Source organism: Montipora foliosa, chromosome 11 (genome assembly GCF_036669935.1).
Source record: "Montipora foliosa isolate CH-2021 chromosome 11, ASM3666993v2, whole genome shotgun sequence".
NCBI lineage: Eukaryota > Metazoa > Cnidaria > Anthozoa > Scleractinia > Acroporidae > Montipora > Montipora foliosa.
The window spans coordinates 13,467,107-13,489,606 of NC_090879.1; the positions used below are offsets into that span (position 1 = coordinate 13,467,107).

The window sequence follows — 22,500 nt, forward strand, 5'->3', positions numbered from 1 at the left end:
GAATTTGCATCTGGATGGATTGCAATGAATCTGATTCTATGTACAGTTTGTCTTCTTCTTGAGCTGCACCTATGGATTATACACACACGACTGACATTCTTTCAATATGAACACACGTTACTTTTAGTCTTGCTTTTGATTGTACCTATCGTGTCCCTTGGCAACATTGATGTTGATTATTTGTGGAATCGACTGGTGCGTCAAGTCAGTCGCCAACGTACAATACAACAAGAACAACAGTGGGATAAACTTATGCAATTTCTTCAAGAACAGCGAGCTGGACCTCGTCCATGGCAAGCTGTGCTGGCATTTTTCCTGTCAACCATTGCCATTTTCTCTGCTATACAATTTAGACTGTTGTCATATGATCACAAAGAGCCCATGTCTGTTTATTCTCTGATTACAAATACCAGCATGGCATTGATGCAACAATAAAACAAAACATTGCATTCCTGAGTGAAAGAACAGAACTTCATTAAAAAATAATTCCATCTTGAATGTAGAATAACCATGCATTGCCTAAGTAATCCTTGAAGGATGCCTTTTAGCAGCTTCCAATGGAGTTTTATTGCTTCATCGGGCAGTTAAATTAATGATACCTGTAACCTGCAAGACAGGAGTTCTTTTCTCTCTCTAAAGAAAGAAAGCCTGATCACAGTTTATGATATCTGATGATACTATGATAAAAGAATGAACTAATGGAAACACACCTTGAAAGAAACAAACAAACCTCAACTCCCAACTTTGAAACAAGAACCAGCCACTTGATGATGGCATAGCTAATCAATTATGAAGGCATAAACACATCAAGAGAAAGTTATGTCGGCAAAGTCAGACTTCAAAAAATGAAAAATTTCGCTTGACATCACCAGCCACAAATGACAACTGTCAGATTGATTGCACTGGCCATTTATTTGTTTCACCATTGTCCACAGTGTGTAATCTAAAGATGTTAGTGTTGCCATGAATCACATTATACAATTAAAAAATAACAAACAAATTTTAATGGTATCACATGTAGCCTGCTAATAGCTAGCTCTTTATGTTACAGTGGTACGTTTTAAATATTAACTTAATTTATTCATTCAAAAAGGTTCAAATTTGCTATTACCGTATTTTAAAAGCGTTTTTAAAACAATAAATGATACATAAGAAACTGCCAAAGCATCTGATGAGAAGGAGAGACTCACAAATATGGTTTTCTTACACATTAGATAATCATTTTTGCAATGGATAAAATCGACTACATTAATGACTTCCATAAAACCAATCTGTCATTATTATGCTTATAAAACCTTATGTTATTTGTTGTTAAAATGAATCTCTTTGAACAGACTGATTCTTTTGGCATGCACCACATTTAAGAAGGGGCCACAGAATATGTTTGAAAGTGGGGGGGTTTTGGTATGGGTCACGGAAGTGTGAAGGAAGAGGGGAGACCTTTAGGAGAAAACAACGCTGTAGGAGAAAAGTGGGGGGTGGGGGTTATCCCAGCCCCTCCCACAGCCCCTGTTTAGGTTACTAGCATGCTTGCACACCGTGGTTTGTGTTTTTGAAGTATTTAAAGGTTTAAAACCCTGAAATCAGGTTGCAATATTGAACACGTTACTGTCAAAATTCTTGGACAAATATGGCAGCATGGTTACTGGATTTTTTTTAATAATCTTGAGCCCAAAAACTTAACCACTCCCTGATGTTTTTAAAATGCCATATTGATGCCATGTTGAGTTGGGCTAGTTTTGTAACATACTGGAAAAACCTCACACTTGTAAAAAACATCCAACCAGATGCTTAGCACGTCTAAGCTTTGCTCTGTTCACATAGAGCTGCAGAACCAGATTGGATTCAACTTCTGTAAGTGGTGTCTTTTAGCTACGTTACCATGCATGTAAGCAACTATGCATTTACCATACAGTCACTTATACTGTTAGTTTTCATGTGAACAGGCATTTAAATGGTCAAAAATTTGTCTGGGACCATGTGAATATACATGTAGCTTAAGGAGGCTCGAAAGGGTTTTCCGCTGAGCGCACACATGAGCCACACATGCAATTCTAAAAGCTGCTTGCATCAGGTCATGATTCAAAGTGGATCACCAGAAAAAAACAAATACCACTAGTTTCGCTCACCTTTCTTCTAATTCTTATACATATGGAATATAAATAGACATCTCCTATTCACGAAAACAACGAAAATTGTACACAAACGGTTTCAAGGTCACTTAAATCCGTTTGTGTTGGCCAGTAGCTTCACTTGCGTGTGCACTCGAATGAGTGGGTGGTGCATGCGTAAATGCCGATCTTGTTACCCCCTAACATTTCCTGATTTTGCAACTTTACTCTCTTATATCTCTGCTTCCAAATGGTGAATTTTTTTCATTTTTTGCATGTTAGCTTTCATTAATTTAAAACGTATGTCTTTCAAATTTAAAAAAATTCTGTAGGTGAAAAAAGAAATTAACGACACATTTCAAAAAACTTAATTTTCTGAAAAACTGACTAACAGATTTTGTTCAATTTTAAATAATTATTTTAGAGATTATTTCTAACATTATCTGGTAACGCTGAATGGGAAGATTTCACTGTCCCATTTTTTTTTTCAGAAAAGACAGTATATGTTGATTTTGAGGCTTAAGGAAATGCCTTATATCGTTGCCATGGTAACGTTATTGTGGAGGCAAATGTGATGTGAGAAATTTATGATGGGTACGTAATACCCTGGCCAAATTTTGTCTCGATATGATTACCCTAACTGTATCTAAAAACAATATGTTTATTTGTTTCAAAAAGGAGAAACTATTTCGAGCCTCCTTAAGATCATTGCAATGTCATCCCTCGATTTTCAATAATTTTTTTGAGGCCACCAGACCCATGGAAGCAATCTTGAAAGAGTGAAAAACATCTTTTACTTATAACCGTTTGGCTAAACCATGCAAAGGCTGCTTCTTTGTTGTGAGAACAGTTTAGGTTTGTACTTAAAACTTCCTAAATTATTACTTATTTTTATTTGAAACATTTATCTACCTTCTGAATATGTTTCTGAAAAAATAGTCATTTAAATAAAATTATCAGCAATGATAATTAATCATTGTTGTAATAAATAGGTTTTATTCAAAATTCTACTAGGGTGGGAAATTTTGGAGCAAATTATATGAAGAATCTCAGAAATTATAAACCATTCCACAGAAACCTTCTACACTGTACATGTTATCTTGTTCTAAAAATAATTACTGGTGCACTAAAAAGGCTTTTTTTACATGCTGTATAATGACATTAATTTTGTACTGTTATCATTCAGTCAGTCACCTTGGGCTTCTCAGTCTAGCATACCCTTCATTAGTATCTGTTGGTTGGGAAATCCAGGCAAGGAAAAAGGATCAAACTCAAAAGATTCTAGGGGTGCAATCCATTTGACAAAAATTCTGGTTCGAATTTTCGAAATTTTCAGCAGTCAAATGGAACAGAAAATTCCCAGGGTAATTCCAACATTTCGGAACTTTGAGAGGTTGCCCAAAATTTTCAAAATGAATGAATCCAAAAATTACCGTCCCGTTTGATTCTGAACCGAAAATGCCAAATTTTCTTCCCAAATGGATTGCGCCCCATGAAATTTCTGGAATTTCCCATATTTCGGAAAAAGGGAAAACCTAGAGAGGTCGACCAAATTTTTCGACATGAACATTCCGAAAGACTGTTCCATTTGATTCTAGACTGAAAATTTCAGAATTTTAGTCCACATGGATCATGCCCTAGATCTAGCATGGGTGCATTGCTATTTCATAAATCGCCTATCCCTCCTCCTATCTGGCTCTCTAGAGGGGAAGGAGGTACGGTCTATACCTTGCCCTCTGCCTCGCCCCGCTTGTCGATATGAATCTCTTCCCCTATCATCATCATCATCATCTGAGTATTCCTTCACATCTTCAGGCTCCTGCTGTGGATGAAGAACTTTTTGTTTATTAAACCTTTCTGCATATGATCCTTGCTTTGATCTATTTTTAGGGAGTGCATTTCGCTGAGGACTTCGCTCCGTTACTTTGCGATCATCCCCTAGATAAGTCTTTCTGTTGGGCCTTATATGGCCTGAAGAATGCTCTGTCAAGTTTGCATCATCAGAATAACGCTTGTTTTCAGAGAGATTCTGCCAAGCTCTTTCAGGTCTTCCTTTTGTCATGTCGTCACCATAGTTTTCCTCAACATGGCCATCATTGCTGTAATCCGAAGAATAGCTGTCATCACCTGAAACTCCCTGACTATTCTGATGCCTACCAACCCGCAATCCACCCATTCCCATTTCATACTCGTCTTCCTCTTTGAGTGCAGGAAGATTTCCTTCCACAAGCCACTGAAGAATGCAGAAGTCACGACTTCCAGTTGTAATGAGATGTGTATCTGAGGCCAAGAACAGCATTCGTGTCACTGGACAACTGTGTCCCCTCCACTGGTGAAAATGTGCCTGAGGAGTACATAGAGGCCATGATAATTATCGTTAATAAAAGGATATAAATTATAGCATAGCATGAAGTGATTAGGAGTATTTCTACTACATGTACCCCCTGGATGGGATGCTAGTCCATTGCAGGGTTACTCCGAGTATTTCAATCTGGCTAATGCCAGACAATTTAACTTGTCAATAGGGAACCCCCAGGAGTCAATGGGTTAATCACTCACTAAAAAATGTCTGAATATTTCACTCTATCTAATGCCAGATCATTTTACTACTTTACGCCCAAAAGGGGTTATGCGCACAACTTTAGGTGCCCGCTCGTTTCATGCCTCTGCGCCTGCGATGTGGAACAGCTTGCCTGCTCACATCCGCACGACTGATTTGCTAGCGCTAATTAAGAAATCTCTTAAGACATCTCTTTAAGCTAGCGTTTTAGATTTGCATTACGATCTTATCGGTATTTTAAATTTTATTTATGTACTTTTTATTCATTCATTTATTCATTATTTATTATTATTATTATTTTATTTTAGCACTGTTATTGTAATTATCTATTGTCAATAGCATTTTTATTGTAATTATCTATTGTAAATATTAGTTTCATGCCTCTGCGCCTGCGATGTGGAACAGCTTGCCTGCGCACATCCGCACGACTGATTCGCTAGCGCTAATTAAGAAATCTCTTAAGACTTATCTCTTTAAGCTAGCGTTTTAGATTTGCATTACGACCTTATCGGTATTTCAAATTTTATTTATGTACTTTTTATTCATTCATTTATTCAGTATTTACTATTATTATTATTTTATTGTAGCACTGTTATTGTAATTATCTATTGTCAATAGCATTTTTATTGTAATTATCTATTGTAAATATTAGTTTTCTTGGATTGTAAAGCGCCTTTGATCATTCTATAAATGTTAAAGGGCGCTATATAAGTAAAGAAATTATTTTTATTATTATTATTATTATTATTATTATTATCATTACTACTTTCATGGGGAAACCCCAGGAGTCAATGGGTTAAACTGCCCCTAAAAAATGGTGGCCACATTTGTGTCACAAGTATCTAATTGTCCGATGCTCGCGCGCAAGAGCCACTACGCTCGGTGCTTGGATCTACTGCATCGCAGACAAATTATCATGGTTACACGCTCAGGTCAGGAAACACGAATTTAATTAGACAACCATGTAATACAAAGGGACTATGTGAATTCGTAACATATAAGTATTCATAATATTGTATATTCTAGTATTGACCCCATTCGTGTAATTCAGCCTTAGCTGCAAAACGGAAGCAACTAAACAGTATGATGATGATGATGATGATTTTCTTTTTCTGCTTAAAAACATGGAAGTTGACCTTGTGAGTGAGCATTCAATCAAAAAACCACCGACAATTAGTGGCCATACCAACACGTGACCATGCATGGCAACAATGATGTGGTCATGCCAAAAATCAGTTCGAATCTGGCATGACAAAAAATGATGGGAGACTACTCCTTTTGCCACTGCACCCCGTGTGGCTAGTAATATGCACAACAAAAGAATCCACTTACCCCAGGCTGACTACAGGGAAATTTGAACAAACGAATGTATCCCAGCTCATCCCCAACAGCAAAAACTTCACGTGACCATGAAAGATCAGAACTATTAATCAAATTGCCATCATCAGGCTGTGAAGGCCAAGCACCTGAGAAACAAACAGAAACAAAATTTTGAAAACATAGGAAACAAAAAGCTTATAGCAAAGATCATTCCATCACAATTCTTATCAATTTGATGCATCCTCTGAGCTACACTAAGCTAGATTCATCTGGCTGCATTTTGAATCTTTACCCCTTTCCTTAACTTAACATCACTCATGTCCAGAACTGCAGATGCTAAACAGTTGTACAAAGTCCTTATATAAGCCAAAAGTTACCATGAATCTATCTGGCCAACAGCCCTGAATCAACAGTATCAAACAAAGTGAGCTTGACTGAAGGTTGGCTGATGAACTGAATTTCATTTTCCACTAGGATTCAAAGCCATGGGTTCTCTGATAATTATCCTACTTGTAAGTCCTATTATATCTAGTGAAACTGTTGTCTTCAATTTAACTAATATATGCTTCTCAAAACCAGTAGCTGTGGATGCAAAGTTTGTTGGAGAAGGAGAAGGAGCGATATACAATACCTGCAACATCATAACCTAACATGACATTCCTTGTGGACCAGCCGATATCACGAATGATGTCTTGTTTTTCTTCTCTTTGAAATCCACCAATCTCCCCTGGAAATAAATGACAGGGCAATTTGATGCAACAATGTATAAGACATACATGCAGAGAAAACAATCTGTCTTCAGTTGATGATGTACTTACAAACAATATGTTCATAATCAGTGGACAAACTTTGAAGGAAACATCCATCCAGGGACCAGTCAAGGAACATGATGGGCTCACTGTGTCCCTGTAAAGAGAGACAGCATGAGAGACACAAAACATAAAGTAACTGCATAGATACTGTACACATACATTTGGGGAATAACTGGATAGGTAAAGTCTGCTACGAGCCTAGTGGCCCATCAGGCCGGAGCTTATGTCCACTTTACTGTAGCATAAAGCGACTAGGAATATTTCTACTCCCCCCTGGATGGGATGCTAGTCTATCGCAGGGTTACCCCCAGCATTAAATTGCTGGTACCCATATTTCATACACCTGGGTGAAGAGAGGCAGTGTGAGAGTAAAGTGTCTTGCCCAAGAACACAACACAATGACCCAGCCAGGGCTCAAACCTGGACCGCTTGATCCGGAGTCCAGCGCGCTAACCATTAGGCCACCGCGCCACCCACCTGGATACCTAGTCTGAAAATACAAAAAGGGATGGACATTGATCCCTGATCACTAGACCAGTTGAAATTTTTAATCACTTCTTGATGTTGTGACCAGTACATCCAGAAATGCAGCTAATGAAAGGAAAGGAAAGGAACTTTATTTAAGTGTCTAATCGTTCTAGTGCTGGAGCACTAATTGGGGACACGGTAAACTGAAATTAACAATTAACGCAATTCAAGTCAATTTTTGCTTTTTGAAGAGAGGGGCAAAGCGTAGTACCCGGAGAAAACCTCTCAGAGCAGAGTAGAGAACCAACAAACTCAACCCACATATGACGCAAAGTTGGCAATCAAACCCGGGTCACATTGGTGGCGAGTGCTCTCACCACTGCACCCTCCCTACACCCCGCGATGTGGGATGTGGGTCGTCCCAATGGGGGGTGTGGGTCCATTTTGATGAGAATCACCAAGTTGCCCAGGTGTTACTTTTCTCGTCACTTTCAACATAATTTGTGTCAAAAATAGAGGCAATAAGTGTCACTGAAGCCTCCCTCCAGCTCTACAGCTGAAATTAGCACAAACAGTTATGATGTTAACAGTCGTGCTACAGCAGTAGTTTACTTGACTTTCATAAATACTTTTTAATCAATTTGGACTGATTACGATCTTCTCTGATCCAACACTGTGCAAAATTTATTGTCAACAGTTTTTGATAAAAGGTTTTAAAACCTCAACTTCACAGTTAAACCCAAGCATGACTTCGATTCAAACTATGTCCTTGTAATTAGGTAGTAGGAATATTCATCAAAATTACGTTTGTATCCAATTGGTTGCATCTCTGGGCAAACATGACTTTCCAGTATTAGTGCTCTTAGATAGAAGAACCTGGCCTTGTTAATAACCCCTCTTTGTAGTCTTAGGGACTGACATTCAAAGGGTGCAGTTCAAGCAGATTGGGCCAAAAGCACATACTTAACCACCTCTGGCAGCTGCTATATGGTCAAGCGTGATCCTGAAGCACAGTGCCACAGTATGACAGCCACATGTAATTAGCTGGGAGTTGATTTTGATAAGGGGCAAAAACTGGAAGTACCCAGAGAAAAATTTTTGAGTCAGTTTGATATTGACTGAAACTCGGCCCACATAAGATCGCAGTTGTGGGAGGTCCGATTGATGTATAAAACACTGGCCTGGCTACAGTGTACATAGAAATCACAGTTAGAGTTAGATAAAGTGTAGCCCCAATCATTAGTCACATACACATACACTTCAGTCTTCAGAAACGAGAAAATAACATACTGAACAGCAGCCCACTCGTCTGTAGGTTGACCCTTCATCATAAACTGCATGAACATATATATTGCCATCATGGGATGCAATCGCAATGTGTTCTCCATCTGTACACAAGATAAAAATCATAATTGAACAGTGACCTATTTACTGTATTTCAGATAGCTTGACTCAAATAACTGGAATGTCAGATTTAATAATTTAAAAGCAAAACATTTTACATCTATTCACATCACCTGTAACCTCAACATGCTGTACCAGAAAAAAAAAACATGACTGCTTCCAAGACTTCACCACAAAAGATATTCCCTCCCAGGGTTTTCAGTTGTGTGCCACTTCTACATAAAATGCCTTTTTTTCTTTGCTTTTGCCTTCACTATTAAAGTCTTAATCTAGTCAATCAAGTGAAGACAATATTCCACTAAATTTCTCACATCAAACCTTGGAAACAGACCAAGCTCTGTGCCTGTACCTTTTGCATACTCCAGATCAGGAAGTGGAGCAATGCCATCTTGAAAGGAAGCAATATGCATCCCAGTCTCACAAGATAGTACAATCCACCTGGAGTTAAATAGAAATTCAATCAAATCCTTCTGTACTTCCACGTTATTGCCTTGTGAAGTGAAGTGAAGAGATGATATTAGTCTCTCCCCTTGGGCTTTTCAAAACTAATTTTCAATGCTCTGTGTGCTTTATGGGGGACTTTAACCAGACTGCTTATTATACAGTTTACAATTAATTTTTTTAGGAAGTGAAAGATGCCAATATCCAGATAAGGTCAGACCACAACACCGGGGACTACGTCCCCTACTCTTATCAACTAATGAGTGGGTTTGACGTCCCATACTATTTAACTTCCAACAAGGGCTATGAGATGGGACCTCAGTCCTTATCTGAGAAGACTTTCAAGAAAGTCTAACCATTGCAGATGTAATTATAAAGGCAACACTTTCTCCTCAGTTATTTTAAGACCCTGAATGTTGGTCCAGCCAGAGTCAAACCAACAACCTCCCGCATGACTGCCCGATGCTCATCCAACTGAACCACCAGTGCGCGGTGTAAATGGTACCTACATGTATCATCATCTTATTCCCTTCACCTTTCCCCTAATGGCTTTATAAATGATAATAAGGGGAGATAGCATGAGGACGGGGATCACAGGTAGAGAAAGTTTGCAGATGCTAAGTGAGTCTACTGAGTCTAGAGAGGCATTACAAGTAAACCAAACTACAGCCATTACCTTCCCACACTAGTTCCTAATGCCACAACATCACCAGTGGAGTAATAATTAGCCGATGTGACCGGAAACTGCAAAGAAAAGAATCCAAGCTATCAAATACTTGAACCACCATAATGATGATAGAGCAGATTTCAAATGAGTGTCGTAAAACCAAAACCAAAGTAATTACTCTGGCCAATCAAAAAGGACGGAGACAATCCAGTAAACCAATCAAAACTCGAAGTAATTACATCATTACATGATTGGTTTGGGTTTCACTTCTGATTGGTTGAAAAAGTGGCACGAGAACTTTGAACCAATCGTTGAGTGAAGTAATGCACAACCAAAGTAATTCATTCCTCACGGGAACATTGAAACATTCGCCTGGCTGCAGGCAGCCAACAGGTTGTCATTGATCCCGCTTTGATCCAGAGATAGTACAACATTGACCACAAATGACCAGCTCCCAATGTCAGTGGCTTCATAGCTCAGTTGGTTAGAGCGTTGCACCGGTATTGAGAGGGCACGGGTTCAAACCCCGTTAAGTCCTGAATTTTTCAGGCTTCTTTACCAATTGCAAAAATTGCGTTCATAACTGCAAGGATCATAGCTTCACTTGTTTATTTTAAGCTAACAGCATCCAAAAACTATGTCCCCGTTTAAGCTAACAGCATCCAAAAACTATGTCCCCGTTTAAGCTAACAGCGTGAAAAAACTATGTCCCCGTTTAACCCTTTCAGCCCCGATAGTGCCAAATGGCACTTATAGATTTTACTCTGTCTAACACCAGACGATTTTACTCGTCAATGGGGAACCCCTCGGGGCTTAAAGGGTTAAGCTAACAGCGTGAAAAAACTATGTCCCCGTTTAACCCTTTCAGCCCCGATAGTGCCAAATGGCACTTATAGATTTTACTCTGTCTAACGCCAGACGATTTTACTCGTCAATGGGGAACCCCTCGGGCCTGAAAGGGTTAAGTTTATTTTAATGGTCTGCTATTACTAACTTCAAGATCTTGAGAGAGCTGGATTGAGGAGAAAATGATGTCAAAGGCTCACTAGTCTAACCCATTCACCCGTAAACCAGGCATACTTAGTATTTTACTCTGTCTAACGCCAGAAGATTTTACTTGTCAATGGGGAACCCCCAGGAGTCAATGGGTTAAGAATGCAATGCATGTGTACGCTGCAGAATTAATATGCAGCACAGGAGTTTTGGGCTTTCAGACTTTTAAACTTGTGTTTTGCATATATAATTAGGCTGCATTCACACCCTGAAATTTTAAGCTAGTGAAGCTTTGATGTCACTTTCCCTGGATCCACCCCTCTGAGGTCCAATCGGTCAGTTTTGAACGTTTTTAATGGTGGAGAGTGAAATCCAAAACTTTCACTCAAAGTAAACGGCCTTTGGATAAAAATCAGATGTTAAGAGTCCGATATTAAGCAAACATACTTTCAAAATCTGAAGAAAAACAGGAACTGAATTTTTTAATCACAGGGGCATTTTTAAGTAGTATCAAAATCACCCGGTTGTCATGGAATTTTAGCACTAGCCAAGCTGCAAGTAACTTGAGCCCAGATCAGTTGTAAGTAAAAAGGACTTCATGCTGCTTACCTCTACTTCAACTGTCCAGATAACTTGGTGAGTTTCCGCATCCCACACAGACACTGAGCAGTCCAGTGATCCACTGATGAACTGTGTAAGGTGGGGATGGACAGCCAATGCATGCACTTCACCTTTATGACTCTTCATTTAAAGCAAGGAAAAGAACTTATTGGTGCAATACCCACTGGAATGATATTAATTTTCTCCTACACACGTTATGATTGGCCAATTAATAGACCATATTTGTATTCTCAATATTGGACTGCAACTAGCTTACAATGGAGGCTAATGCTGGGGAATACATGTATATTAAAATTTATTTGCATTTGAAAGATTTCCCCACATTATCCTCCATTGGAAGCTACAACCGTGGACAAATTGTCTTGGAAAGTGCGCAAAAACATGAAATCATAAAATTACCGTAATGTCTACAGAATAAGCGTCGGTACCCCCATTCCCCCTTCCAATGTTGGAAAATGGTAAAATGCAGACTTTTCTTAGACGAAAGAGTTTTGTCATCATTGCACAGGGGTGGAGAGGGGCAAAATGCATATAGAATGAAGTTTTCCAACCCTTGTGACCAAGGTTGTACTTCCAGTCCAATACTGAGAATAAAAATATGGTCTATTGAGGGGACTGTACTCTACAGAGTGGCCAGTGCAATTCTAAAGTTTGTTTTTGTTGCTGATTCCAAGAGTCAATGCAAGCTTTAATAAACATCTTACTAACTTGGATTTAAATTTCATCCCTACTGTAAGTTACAACTCTAAATCTTTTTCCAATAAAAAAAGAGGTTAGTAAGAGGTATGCATTAACCTATTGACACCTCAAATACCCTTGGACACCCCCAGGTGACAAGTAAAATAATCTGTTGGAGTTAGACAGAGCAAAAACTGTTAAATCTCACTCCCAGGGGTCAATGATTTAACTTTCTCTGATAGTGTGTCAAGAACAATAATTTTATACCCTTTTAAAGCAATGGTGAAACAATAATAATAATGATAATAATTTATTCAGTTCTATTGTGCCAGCTAGGTTAAAATATGATCGCCAGCCCGTACAGAACATTCTCAATAGCACCATCAACATCCTTTTGCCATTTGGTCATAGTCAGGTTTATTTCAGTGCAGAGTGATACAACAACAATAAACAGATGAACCATTTTTGTTTTGGACCTGTGCATATTAATACAATGTATTCCTTCAGGGATTTCAATTCAAATTTGCATACACGTACACAAACACATACCTGTAGAATAACTGACTATCAAGAAAGTGCTTAACTGCCCTTTCTCTAGGGGTGTCTGTGGGTATGCCGCCAAATGCCACATATTGATTTTTCAAAAGCTAAATTGATTATCACATTTTGATGACTTCACGTTGTCATTGTCAAAATACAAATATGTAATATTAGTTACAATATTTGGTTTGAAAGAATCTGTCTTAATCACTCACTCACCCATTAACTCTTTGATTCCTAAACCGCCCAGACTTAGTATTTTACTCTGTCTAACCCTAACCCTCATGGGTCAATGGGTTAAGGGAAAAAAGTAGCAGACTTCTCTGAGTGAAGTAGGTGGTACTTTATTAAAACAACTCACTGTTTCACTCAGGATGTTAAGTTGAACCTTTCCTTAGTCTCCTTCCCTGCCATTTTTTGGGATGTCACACAACACCAACCACCCCCCCCCCCCCCCCGCCCCCTTCCCGAAAGGACTGGCTGTTCGCATTGGAACAACATTCCTTTCTCAGATTGAGCCAATCACAGCAACAGTTCCATTTTCTGGAACTTTATCGTGCAACTCGACCAATAATACTTCTTGTTTCATTAATGCGCTCGATCACCACAAATATGCAGGTCTGTTGTTTGCATTTTTCACAGCGACCGCGTTGACCATGAGGGCAAGAATAAGTGGAGAACCGAAAGAATGAAAGGCTGTTAATGTAATCACATTATTCGATATTTTCATTGACTTCAAAATCAAGTTTTCCTGTTAGTGCAATTTTATCAATTTCATGTATTCTCAGCTGCCACTATGCAGGAAAACAGAGCTGAAACCGAACCGTGTCTGTAAAAAACCTAGGTAATACATGTAGCAAGGCTTCTGTTATGGTGCTGTAGATGAGGTTTTGCCTAAGTAGGTCAAAACACAGATTCGATCTGCAGCCAGAAACCAGGCAAATACCCTATACTATTGCTGCCAAAAATAAATAATCTTTCTTGGTCGGTCGAGATTTTTTCGTCGTTTCATTCAAAATCTTACATGGGGCTACCAGAAAATCACAATGAGTGATTTTCCTTGCACTCAATTGGCTTACCCTTTTGGTTATTCTAATAGACCGTCAAAACAATGGGAAAGGAATGTGGTTCCAATGTGAGCAGCCATAATTTCTTTCTGGAGAGAATTGCGTGAAATCTCGAAAGACAGCTGCAAAGGAGACTATTATCCTTTCCTTTAAAATAATACTAATGAATAAGTACCTGAACAACAGGTAGGAAGGAGGAATCAAATGAGCCTTGTACAATAGAGTTACTTGTCAGACCTACAACAGCACTAATATTGTCTCCATGTCCAATGTGCAATGGTTCAATGGCAGAGACTCCACCCAAACCAGTATCCAGCTGAAATGAAAGCTATTTAATTAATAATTATTACTATTAATAATTATAAGTATACTGATTAATGATCAAGGATAGTCTAAAATTAATTGCCAAAAAAGGAGGAACACAAAATATTATTTCTGATCAACCAAAATGCATTGTGCCCGTCAAGTGCGTAATCCGCCATTTTCGATGCCAACTAAATTCAGGAATATATACATTTCATCACAGCTTACCATCCAGAAACATCCTTTCTACTGAAGCATCTCCATGTCTAAAATCGTCCTCCTAACTTTAAAAGTTTTTTCATTGGTTCATGTACATGTACACGTAGGTGGGTTATTTTATTATTTTCTGGCAATTTTCCTTAAAGGTTTTCGCTTCTAAGTGGGATGCTTGCTGGCATGTTTCACTCGATGGTAAAACCAAAACCACATAGCCAGCAAAAAGAATATATTTAACTTTTAGAATCAGAGAAAGAATAGCCTTACTTTGTGTCAAGAGACTTAGCAATAGCCAGTTTGCTGAGATTCTGCTTCATAAAAGTATCCGTTACTTGTGCATTGACATGGAGAGCTTATGAATAATTTTTTTGAATGATGTTTTTGTTGCATAATACAAGCTTTTTTTCATCTGGTTAATGACCAAGGATGCTGAATGCAGGTCGCAGGTCGCGGGTTGCAGGTCATTGTTTCACCAATACAGAAAGTATCTTAAACATTTTTAAAAGCTAACCTTAGGCCTAATTGGGCCTGAACGAAAGTTTTTAGGCCTCAGGTTAGCTTTTATGAATGTTTAGGATACTTTCTGTATTGGTGAAACAATGACCTGCAACCCGGGACCTGCGACCTGCGACCTGCAAATTAGACCCGCCGTGCTGACTGATAAAATTTCACAGTTGCTCGCTTTTCCTTGCGGTCTGAAGGCCATGGATGTGCATCACATAACCTAAGAATTTTTCCATAGTTGCCTGTATGTAAACAGAAACATGGGCATGGTTGACCAGGATCACTATAATTTTAAGCAAAGTATAGAACAGTGTTTTTTCACTAAGAGAGAAATGATTGAAAGAGATCTGAAATTGTTTTACTCGAACCACAGGCCTTGAAAATGTCACAGCCGTTGAACTTTTCTCTGTTCTGGGCATTTGATCCAAATCAATTCTCAGTATGTCATTATCTGTCAAAAATGTCAGACTATACATGAGGTTTGGCTTGACTTGGCATGGCTTCCATATGGTTAAGTTAACCTTGACATTAAAAGTATAGCTATTAAAGTTTCATCTAATCCTTCTCCACCTGAGATTTTACACAGATTTTACTCTATGCCAAACGATTTTATTTGCTGATTGCAAGTGCTTTAGGTGTGCATGAGTTAACAACATAGATCTAGGTCCATTCAATACAAAGGTCCCCTTTAATGATGATGTTTCTTAAAGGAATAATGGCATTAAAACACAACAAGAAATCAGGAATATAAAAGCCAATGAATTCATGAAAGGTTTTGCTTTCATTTGGCTAGAGGTGGGTACTGTGCTGTTGTAACAAAGGGGACATACATGTAGTTTCTGAGTGGACCTGAAAATGTAGATGTCATTAATTTCTCACATGTATCTCCTGTAATGGTGTGTTAAAGTATTTATTGGCATCCCACGCTGATATTTTGCCATCTAATCCACCAGTTAGTAACGTGCCATTCTCTAGGAGTCGTAAACACATGATGATTTTCTGTAAAAAACAATAACTCTCAACTATTTCACAGTACAGAAGAGGAAAAAAGTGACTGATCACAGGTTAGTGCTTTTGCCAGTTTTCCATAAACTAACACTACTTTAACTTGTGGCTTGTCTTCAGGTGACAGCTAATGCTAGCCTACAGAAACTTGTGTTAAAAGACCCTAACCCTAACCCTATAAGTTTTTTGCTCCAATTTATTTCTCTCTTCTGAAGAAGCTCACCAACAAGATTGGAAAAATATCCTTAATTTTCAGTTCTACCAATGCTGAAAAACACCTAGTAATTGGCTCCCACAAGTTTCCTATTGCTATGTGGCAAAGAATTCTAGTAGTGTAGCAGCTCTTGTGACGTATAATTTGATTGGCTCGATACCCAAACTTAAAACAAAGCAGTAATTAGCAGCTCTCACAACCTGCTATTGTTTGGGATTGTAAACAGTTTCTATTTATATGAATATATAAAAGCGACAAGGTGAACTAATATCACAAAACAATCACTGACGTGAAGACTGCGTAAACACGACTACTTCGCATTTCGCATACAAAACTAGCCTAGCAATTTTTTAATTCATGAAAGTGGAGTTAATTAATTAAAATACAGAAGTTTGCGAATTCAAATGATGCGATCTTCAAGACAGATCTTGCAAGCGTAAAATGTGATGATAGATCATTTAAGATGTCTTGATTCTTGTATTCTTAGTATTCTTGTATTCTGTATTCTTAGTAGCCTGCGAATACAGGCGCCTATTGGAAGGCGACGATCCCGGGGGTGGGCAATCCTATATCTTTGTCCCCACCCCGGGGCATTTAGACAGGTTAGGTGTCCCCACCCCGGGGAATTTGCCCATTTTTTAAAAAAAAATGCTTATGCCCCCGGGGGTTAGCCCGGAAAGGGGGGGGGGGGGGAATGGGCACTGCTGGAATATTGATTGATGCATAAGTTCTACTTGGCTTCAAACCTGTCCCTTTACCAAAGTTAACCTTGGGCCTAAACAATATCCTGCACTTTTTAAACCTATAGAACCTCAGCATCAATAAAGACCTGAAAATGTTTCAGCATTCATTCAGTATTGGTTGACCAGTAAGACTTATTAAACAGTCATTTCATTACACAATACATTTAACTTAATTCCTGATTAAATTTGGTATTATTTTTCTAACCTCATGTGCATTCCTCACAACAAACTTGATTTTCTTTGAAACTAAATGACAAACCAGATAACATATTAAAATTAATCTCCAAAAATTAAACTAGTTTAAATACCACAACCAAAATATTAACTAAGAACCATTAATTATTTCATAAGGGTTGTGGCTGAGTGAGTGAGTTAAAATATAGAAGTGGCATCCTCGTCTCGAAGAGGCGATGGTTAGCACTGGCGATTTGGGAAGGATCCTGTATGACTGTGTAGCCAGATCCTGGAGTGGCAGTCTCTGTTGCAGGTGGCGCATAAGTGCCTTGTCGAATCGCCCGCAGAGGCTGCGCATTCTTTCCTCGCCGCTCTCTTGCATGTAGCATGGACTTTAGCGTTCGCTTCCCCACTTTGACACTTTTGCCGCCATGTATCTCGGTGTTTGGCGATGTCCTCCCAAGCACTGGTGTCAATTAGTGCAGAATAACATAGCATGTATTTTCAGAGCCTTCTTCAAATTATAGCGGATGTCTGAAACACCTTTAAATGTGCATTCTCTGCTTGCTTGGGACATCATTGCATTACATTATAATAATGTATTAAGAGAAAGGAAAGCCCAAAACAGCTTTGACTAGACTTGCTTCTTGATACCTTTTCCCCACACCATGATAGATCCATTGGAATCCCCAGTTATGACATCGCCATTTGGTGAAAATTCAATGCAAGTGAAAAACTCGGGAGTCTCGTATTTCTGCAGGAAAAAAGGAAAGGAATATTTTTTTTCAAAAGGATTTCAGGGAATTAAAATGTTTCTACCAGATACAAATTATAGTATAATGTTCATGCTTGAATTTCCAAGGACAAAAATGTCTCTTCCACACTTCCCAAGCAAGGTCAATTTTAGTTCTCTATTACTACCAGGCATATAATTAACAATTATTCCATGAGCGCACGTTGGATATGAGGTGCGTAACACCGAGTTGGCTATAACCAGTCTCATAATCATCCAATGCGAATGGAATAATAATAGTTTATTATTGTTTTATTAAATTCATTAAACTCCAAAAGTTTGGAAGTACAAAAATGTTATACGACAGAAAAAAGCGAAATCAAAAAACTTGATGAAGATGTGATGTTGTGTAATACCTTGTGGTCAGACAGACACAGGTTTTTTTTTTTGCTATATTTAGAGAGAAATTTCACCGTCCAGCCAAAAAAATTAAGCGTAGCAATGCTTAGCGCAATCAATTACCATGTAAGGTCAAACTAAGGTATACAAGCTGATTACTGAGATTGAGTGAACCAATCAGAGAAAAAGAAATGCATTAACCAAGGCTGAGAATTTAATAATGTATCTTATACCTCAAAATATCCACTCTTTCTTTCCAGCCTAGTGTTGAGCAATCTCCAGAAGTGAATATGCTCCTTGCCACATGAGACAAGAGTGTGGCTATCATCTGGGTCAAAAGAGAGTGCTAAAACAGCACTAGACATTCCCTGTAACACAAATAATCTATTAATTTAATCAAAGTGATAAATTTGAATAAAAAATATTACTGTCATGTTGATTGGCATCACACAGCCTTACCCCCGTTCCCAGAAAAAGTATATTTATATTTCAAGAACCTTTAATTTAAAAAAAGCCATTTCCTGGCTGGAACTGCATAATCAAGAAGAATTCCCCTGGCCATTAAAAACAAGATGGTAAGATTCTAGTCTTAAGGTAGCAGTGGTGAAAAGTGGTGCTAACAGCATATTAAGCTTCACTCTTATTAATACCATTAATAAATTATTTTGTTTTTCCTTGAGAAAGTTCATCTCACTCTGTGATAATATAATAAATTCATCCTGGCCTTTCAAACATATTTATTGTTGGAGTCACAACATGGCACATAGCAATCCTGCTGTTATCATGAAACAGCATACACTGACTGGGCACAGAGAACTAACCTTGCTCTGTTGTGTAACTGTTCGTTCTTCCCACTCCCACACTGTGAGATGAAATTCATCGTCTACCGAATCCACACAAGCAAGTTGTTTTCCGTTATCCTACACCAAATAAGTGTAAGTTTAACATAGTAATAAGTTTAAGTTTAATAATTCAATAAGTTTAAGTTTTACTCATTATTAACAATACTACAATTACGTGAAGCTATGATCCTGCTCGCAGTCATGAACACAAATTTAGCAATTGCGTAGTGAAGCCTGAAAAATACAGGGCTTCAACAGGGTTTGAACCCGGGACATCATGATATCGGTGCGGTGCTCTAACCAACTGAGCTTCATATATAGCTGATAATGAATACCAGACACAAAGAAATTTCAAATCAACTTAGGTTGAAATCATTCTGACCTGAAATCAAATGTAATCTGTAACATACATTATAAAGTATCTGGACACAACAAAAGGTATTTTAACAAACTTTAAGATCATAATGGCTAGTAACCAAGATTCAATGATCCCATGAGAAAGCTAAAAATACATTACTGTAGATCAATCAAGTACTAATTAAAATTAATAATGTCACAAGTAAAAAGAAATAAAGCCCTGTATGAAATATTATGTACCTCTTGAGAGAATCCCAGACAGAAAACACTCAGGCTATATTCCTGAAGAGCCAGAACAGCTAAGGTAATAAGTGTCTCAGCATCCCAGATACGGATGTGACTCTATAGATAAAAGAACAATAGATATTTGTGATAATTTATTGTAATTTGTTTACCCACGGAACACCTTAAGAGCGCTTAGGAGCTCGTTCAACATGTGTCTGTGCATTCTGGATCAAATTGGATTTTGGCAGAAGGCTATGTCATCAAACCAACAGATCTTAAACACCAAAGGATTACAGGCAAAAGCAATGCTTTGCCCTTTGTACCTTGTCGAATGTTGTGTCTTTATAATTATGTGGCTTTCAGAAGTGTTAAAATTTAGGATGAGCCAAAGTATGAGGCAGTGTTAAGATCCATTAAGCAAAGCTATTCACAAAGGTAAGCTTGAAAATAAACTGTTTCTAAACGAGATTTGAAACTGCTGCCTTCCAAACTCAACGACTAATATTGCCAAAGAAGAATCAAGGACAGTAGGTTTTCTGGAAAAACTGCATAAAGGATCACCTGGATCAAGGATCAAGATAACATAGCTGTTAACAGACGGGCATTGTTTTATTACTTTAATTGTGCAGTCAAGTAAGGGTTTAATTTACTTGCTTTAGTTTGAACTGATCTGGTGATCCTTGATCCAGTGATCCTTGATCCTGTTTTTCCAGAAAACCATGGATGGTACTTACCAATTCATTTTGATCAACTGACAGACCAGATAACTGTCCTGTTGCTATGTACCACTGGTTAGGGTGAACAGCCATGCTGTTACAAAATTAATGAAAAAGGAACAGCACACAATGAGGATGACAACAACAATACTACATTGTGTACACATGTAGACTGCATAACGGAATCTTTGTTTCGATGTTTTGCCTCGTTAGCACAAGCCCGTCATTTTCTAACCTATCAGCCAAATATCATTACTGACCAGTTATTAAAAGTCCATTGCATAATGAGTTATCTCTGAAACGTTGAGCGCAATTTAACTGATAATCTATGAGTAATGAAGCTTTGGAAAAGTTCAAAATTTTACAGAAAATATATGGGCTCATTGGCGCTTTTGCCACCCAAAAAATTTAATGAGTTTTTGATGGCTAATAACTCGCTTGTTATTAGAGGCAAAAGGCTTAAAATTGGAGATTTCACTAAGGTTAACATGTTCTAATTTCCTTTTGAAGTCAATTTGTGGATAGCATGATGCTTTTTATCAGCAAACTTGTATGTTAATGAGACAAAATGACAACAATGACATCAGCAAAGATTCGCCTTTGAACTTTGGGTCTTTTTTCGCTTTTGATTTCAGAAACAACAAAAAGGATATAAAACTATATGGAGTTAAACCCTTTGGGTCATCTCCAGACACCAGAATGAAGTGTAATTATACTGTAATCTTGCTGAAAAACCCAGTAAACACATATTTTTTGATGAAATGAAACTAATGTATCGGTAATTGCTTGCTGCAAAGCCAACTTGGGGAAATGGGGGAACCCTCAGCCTGATTTCTACACATGGGTTCATAAAATAAGACAACTCAGATGGCAGCCAATTACAATTTTCTAAAAATAGGCACGCATTGCATACATGTGGAAGTGCAGTAACATGTGGGTAGAGCAAGTGACGAAGGGCAAAGGGCGATGGGCTAACGCTCAAAACGTCAGCTGTTAGAATCTCTGTACAGTGGCCAATTTACATGATCAATTCCTTTGATAAAATCAAATTTTTGTATACTACTTCCCCACCGACGCAGCACCACAGTTTCTTTAGAAACCACCCCCTTCACAGATTTTGTTAGCCTGCTTTATACAAAACAATTATTGATGAAAAAGTAAATAAATATTGATACACAGTCTTTTGGAAGAGCAGATGGAAGTTTTTGAACCGCAAATGTTATAAAAAAGGGAAAAACATTTTGGGAGATTTTTGCTGCGTTCAATTTTTCTTTTATATTATTGTAATTTTGGGTGCACAAGTAAAAACATCTTCAGTGTTGTGATCAAGTTACCTTGCATGTTTACTCGTGAAACAAAAGATAGATCTGTGTCAAAATTATGGCAAGACACTGGGTTTTTGTTTTTGATGGTTTGGTTTTGTTTTTCTTTTAAGTGTCATAAAGTTTGACAAGAAATGTGCGAATTCAACACAAAGATTGATCACAATCACTTAACTTTTGAGGTTGACCATTGTTTCTGCAAAAGTCAAAAATTTACTCTCCTAGACAAGGTTATTTATCAACAGGTAATTCCACCGTTTCGGAAATAGCAACTGCTTTACTATTCATCAGTGTCACAAATTCTTGCAGCTTTTGGCTCTCATTTTGTTGAAAGTCAAGCACACTTCCAACAGACCTGTTTAGTTTAGTGATTTATGCACACGCTGCGGGCCTATTGGCACCACGGAGTCACTCTCACACTCTTATAAAGCTCTTACAATCCGGTAACATAGTGTGTAGTGCACTTGCAGAGCACTACACACTATGCAACGACATACAGTTACAGTGCACACCCATAAAAAAGAGTTATTACAAATTAATATTATATACCAGATAAAACTCGAATTAAAAATAACAAAGAACACACAAATGCAGCTAGAGGAAATGATTAAAATACCATTTGATGTCATCTGCATGACCAGTGTAATGCCTCTGACTGTTGGCTGTCTTGTTATAGATAACCACAATTGTGGAAACAAAATACAATATTTCTCCAGATGGCAAAACATGCAAGTTCTTGTAGTTGTCTTTTCCATAATATCCATATCTATGTGTAATCATGACATCATTATCAGGTCAAGGAAATTTTCAAATAGAATTGCAACATAACTCCTGGCAGTGACAGTTTAAGTGATATACTGTTTACTCTACGTAATTGTATAAAAGACAGGAAGGAGGTACATTGTAATTATTACTGACCCTTGAGCAATAAATAAATAAAGCTTTTCAAACAAAGCTTATGTTGTAGTTAAAAATCTTCCTTGGTTAAAGACTTTTCAAACTAGTTTATTTTTTACTTTCCTTTGTTTCACATCATGATAATGACAGTCTATAAGACAAAAAAAA

The 22,500-nt window shown here is 37.9% G+C and overlaps 2 protein-coding genes across 3 annotated transcripts in view; one reads left to right on the plus strand and one right to left on the minus strand.

The window, feature by feature from the left end:
• LOC137974933 (uncharacterized) overlaps positions 1 to 452 on the plus strand; it is a 4,141-nt gene extending 3,689 nt beyond the window's left edge. The window contains exon 3 of the mRNA XM_068821944.1: positions 1 to 452. This exon is cut by the window's left edge and continues 791 nt beyond it. Coding sequence (XP_068678045.1) covers positions 1 to 435 — 435 coding nt within the window. The 3' untranslated portion in view covers positions 436 to 452.
• A 531-nt stretch (positions 453 to 983) lies between these two features.
• The window catches only part of LOC137974931 (echinoderm microtubule-associated protein-like 2), a 26,724-nt gene continuing 5,207 nt past the window's right edge, over positions 984 to 22,500 (minus strand). The window contains exons 4-20 of one of the 2 annotated variants that reach the window (XM_068821941.1): positions 22,052 to 22,201; positions 20,132 to 20,207; positions 19,413 to 19,514; positions 18,795 to 18,893; positions 18,207 to 18,341; positions 17,496 to 17,595; positions 16,873 to 16,913; positions 15,585 to 15,704; positions 13,858 to 13,998; positions 11,386 to 11,517; positions 9,793 to 9,860; positions 9,025 to 9,113; positions 8,562 to 8,659; positions 6,810 to 6,897; positions 6,623 to 6,718; positions 6,004 to 6,137; positions 984 to 4,455 (exon numbers count right to left, since the gene is read on the minus strand). In XM_068821941.1, the coding sequence (XP_068678042.1) occupies positions 3,772 to 4,455; positions 6,004 to 6,137; positions 6,623 to 6,718; positions 6,810 to 6,897; positions 8,562 to 8,659; positions 9,025 to 9,113; positions 9,793 to 9,860; positions 11,386 to 11,517; positions 13,858 to 13,998; positions 15,585 to 15,704; positions 16,873 to 16,913; positions 17,496 to 17,595; positions 18,207 to 18,341; positions 18,795 to 18,893; positions 19,413 to 19,514; positions 20,132 to 20,207; positions 22,052 to 22,201 (2,353 nt within the window). In that variant the 3' untranslated portion in view covers positions 984 to 3,771. The remainder of the gene's footprint in view (positions 4,456 to 6,003; positions 6,138 to 6,622; positions 6,719 to 6,809; positions 6,898 to 8,561; positions 8,660 to 9,024; positions 9,114 to 9,792; positions 9,861 to 11,385; positions 11,518 to 13,857; positions 13,999 to 15,584; positions 15,705 to 16,872; positions 16,914 to 17,495; positions 17,596 to 18,206; positions 18,342 to 18,794; positions 18,894 to 19,412; positions 19,515 to 20,131; positions 20,208 to 22,051; positions 22,202 to 22,500) is intronic. The other variant, XM_068821940.1, reaches the window with a different exon arrangement.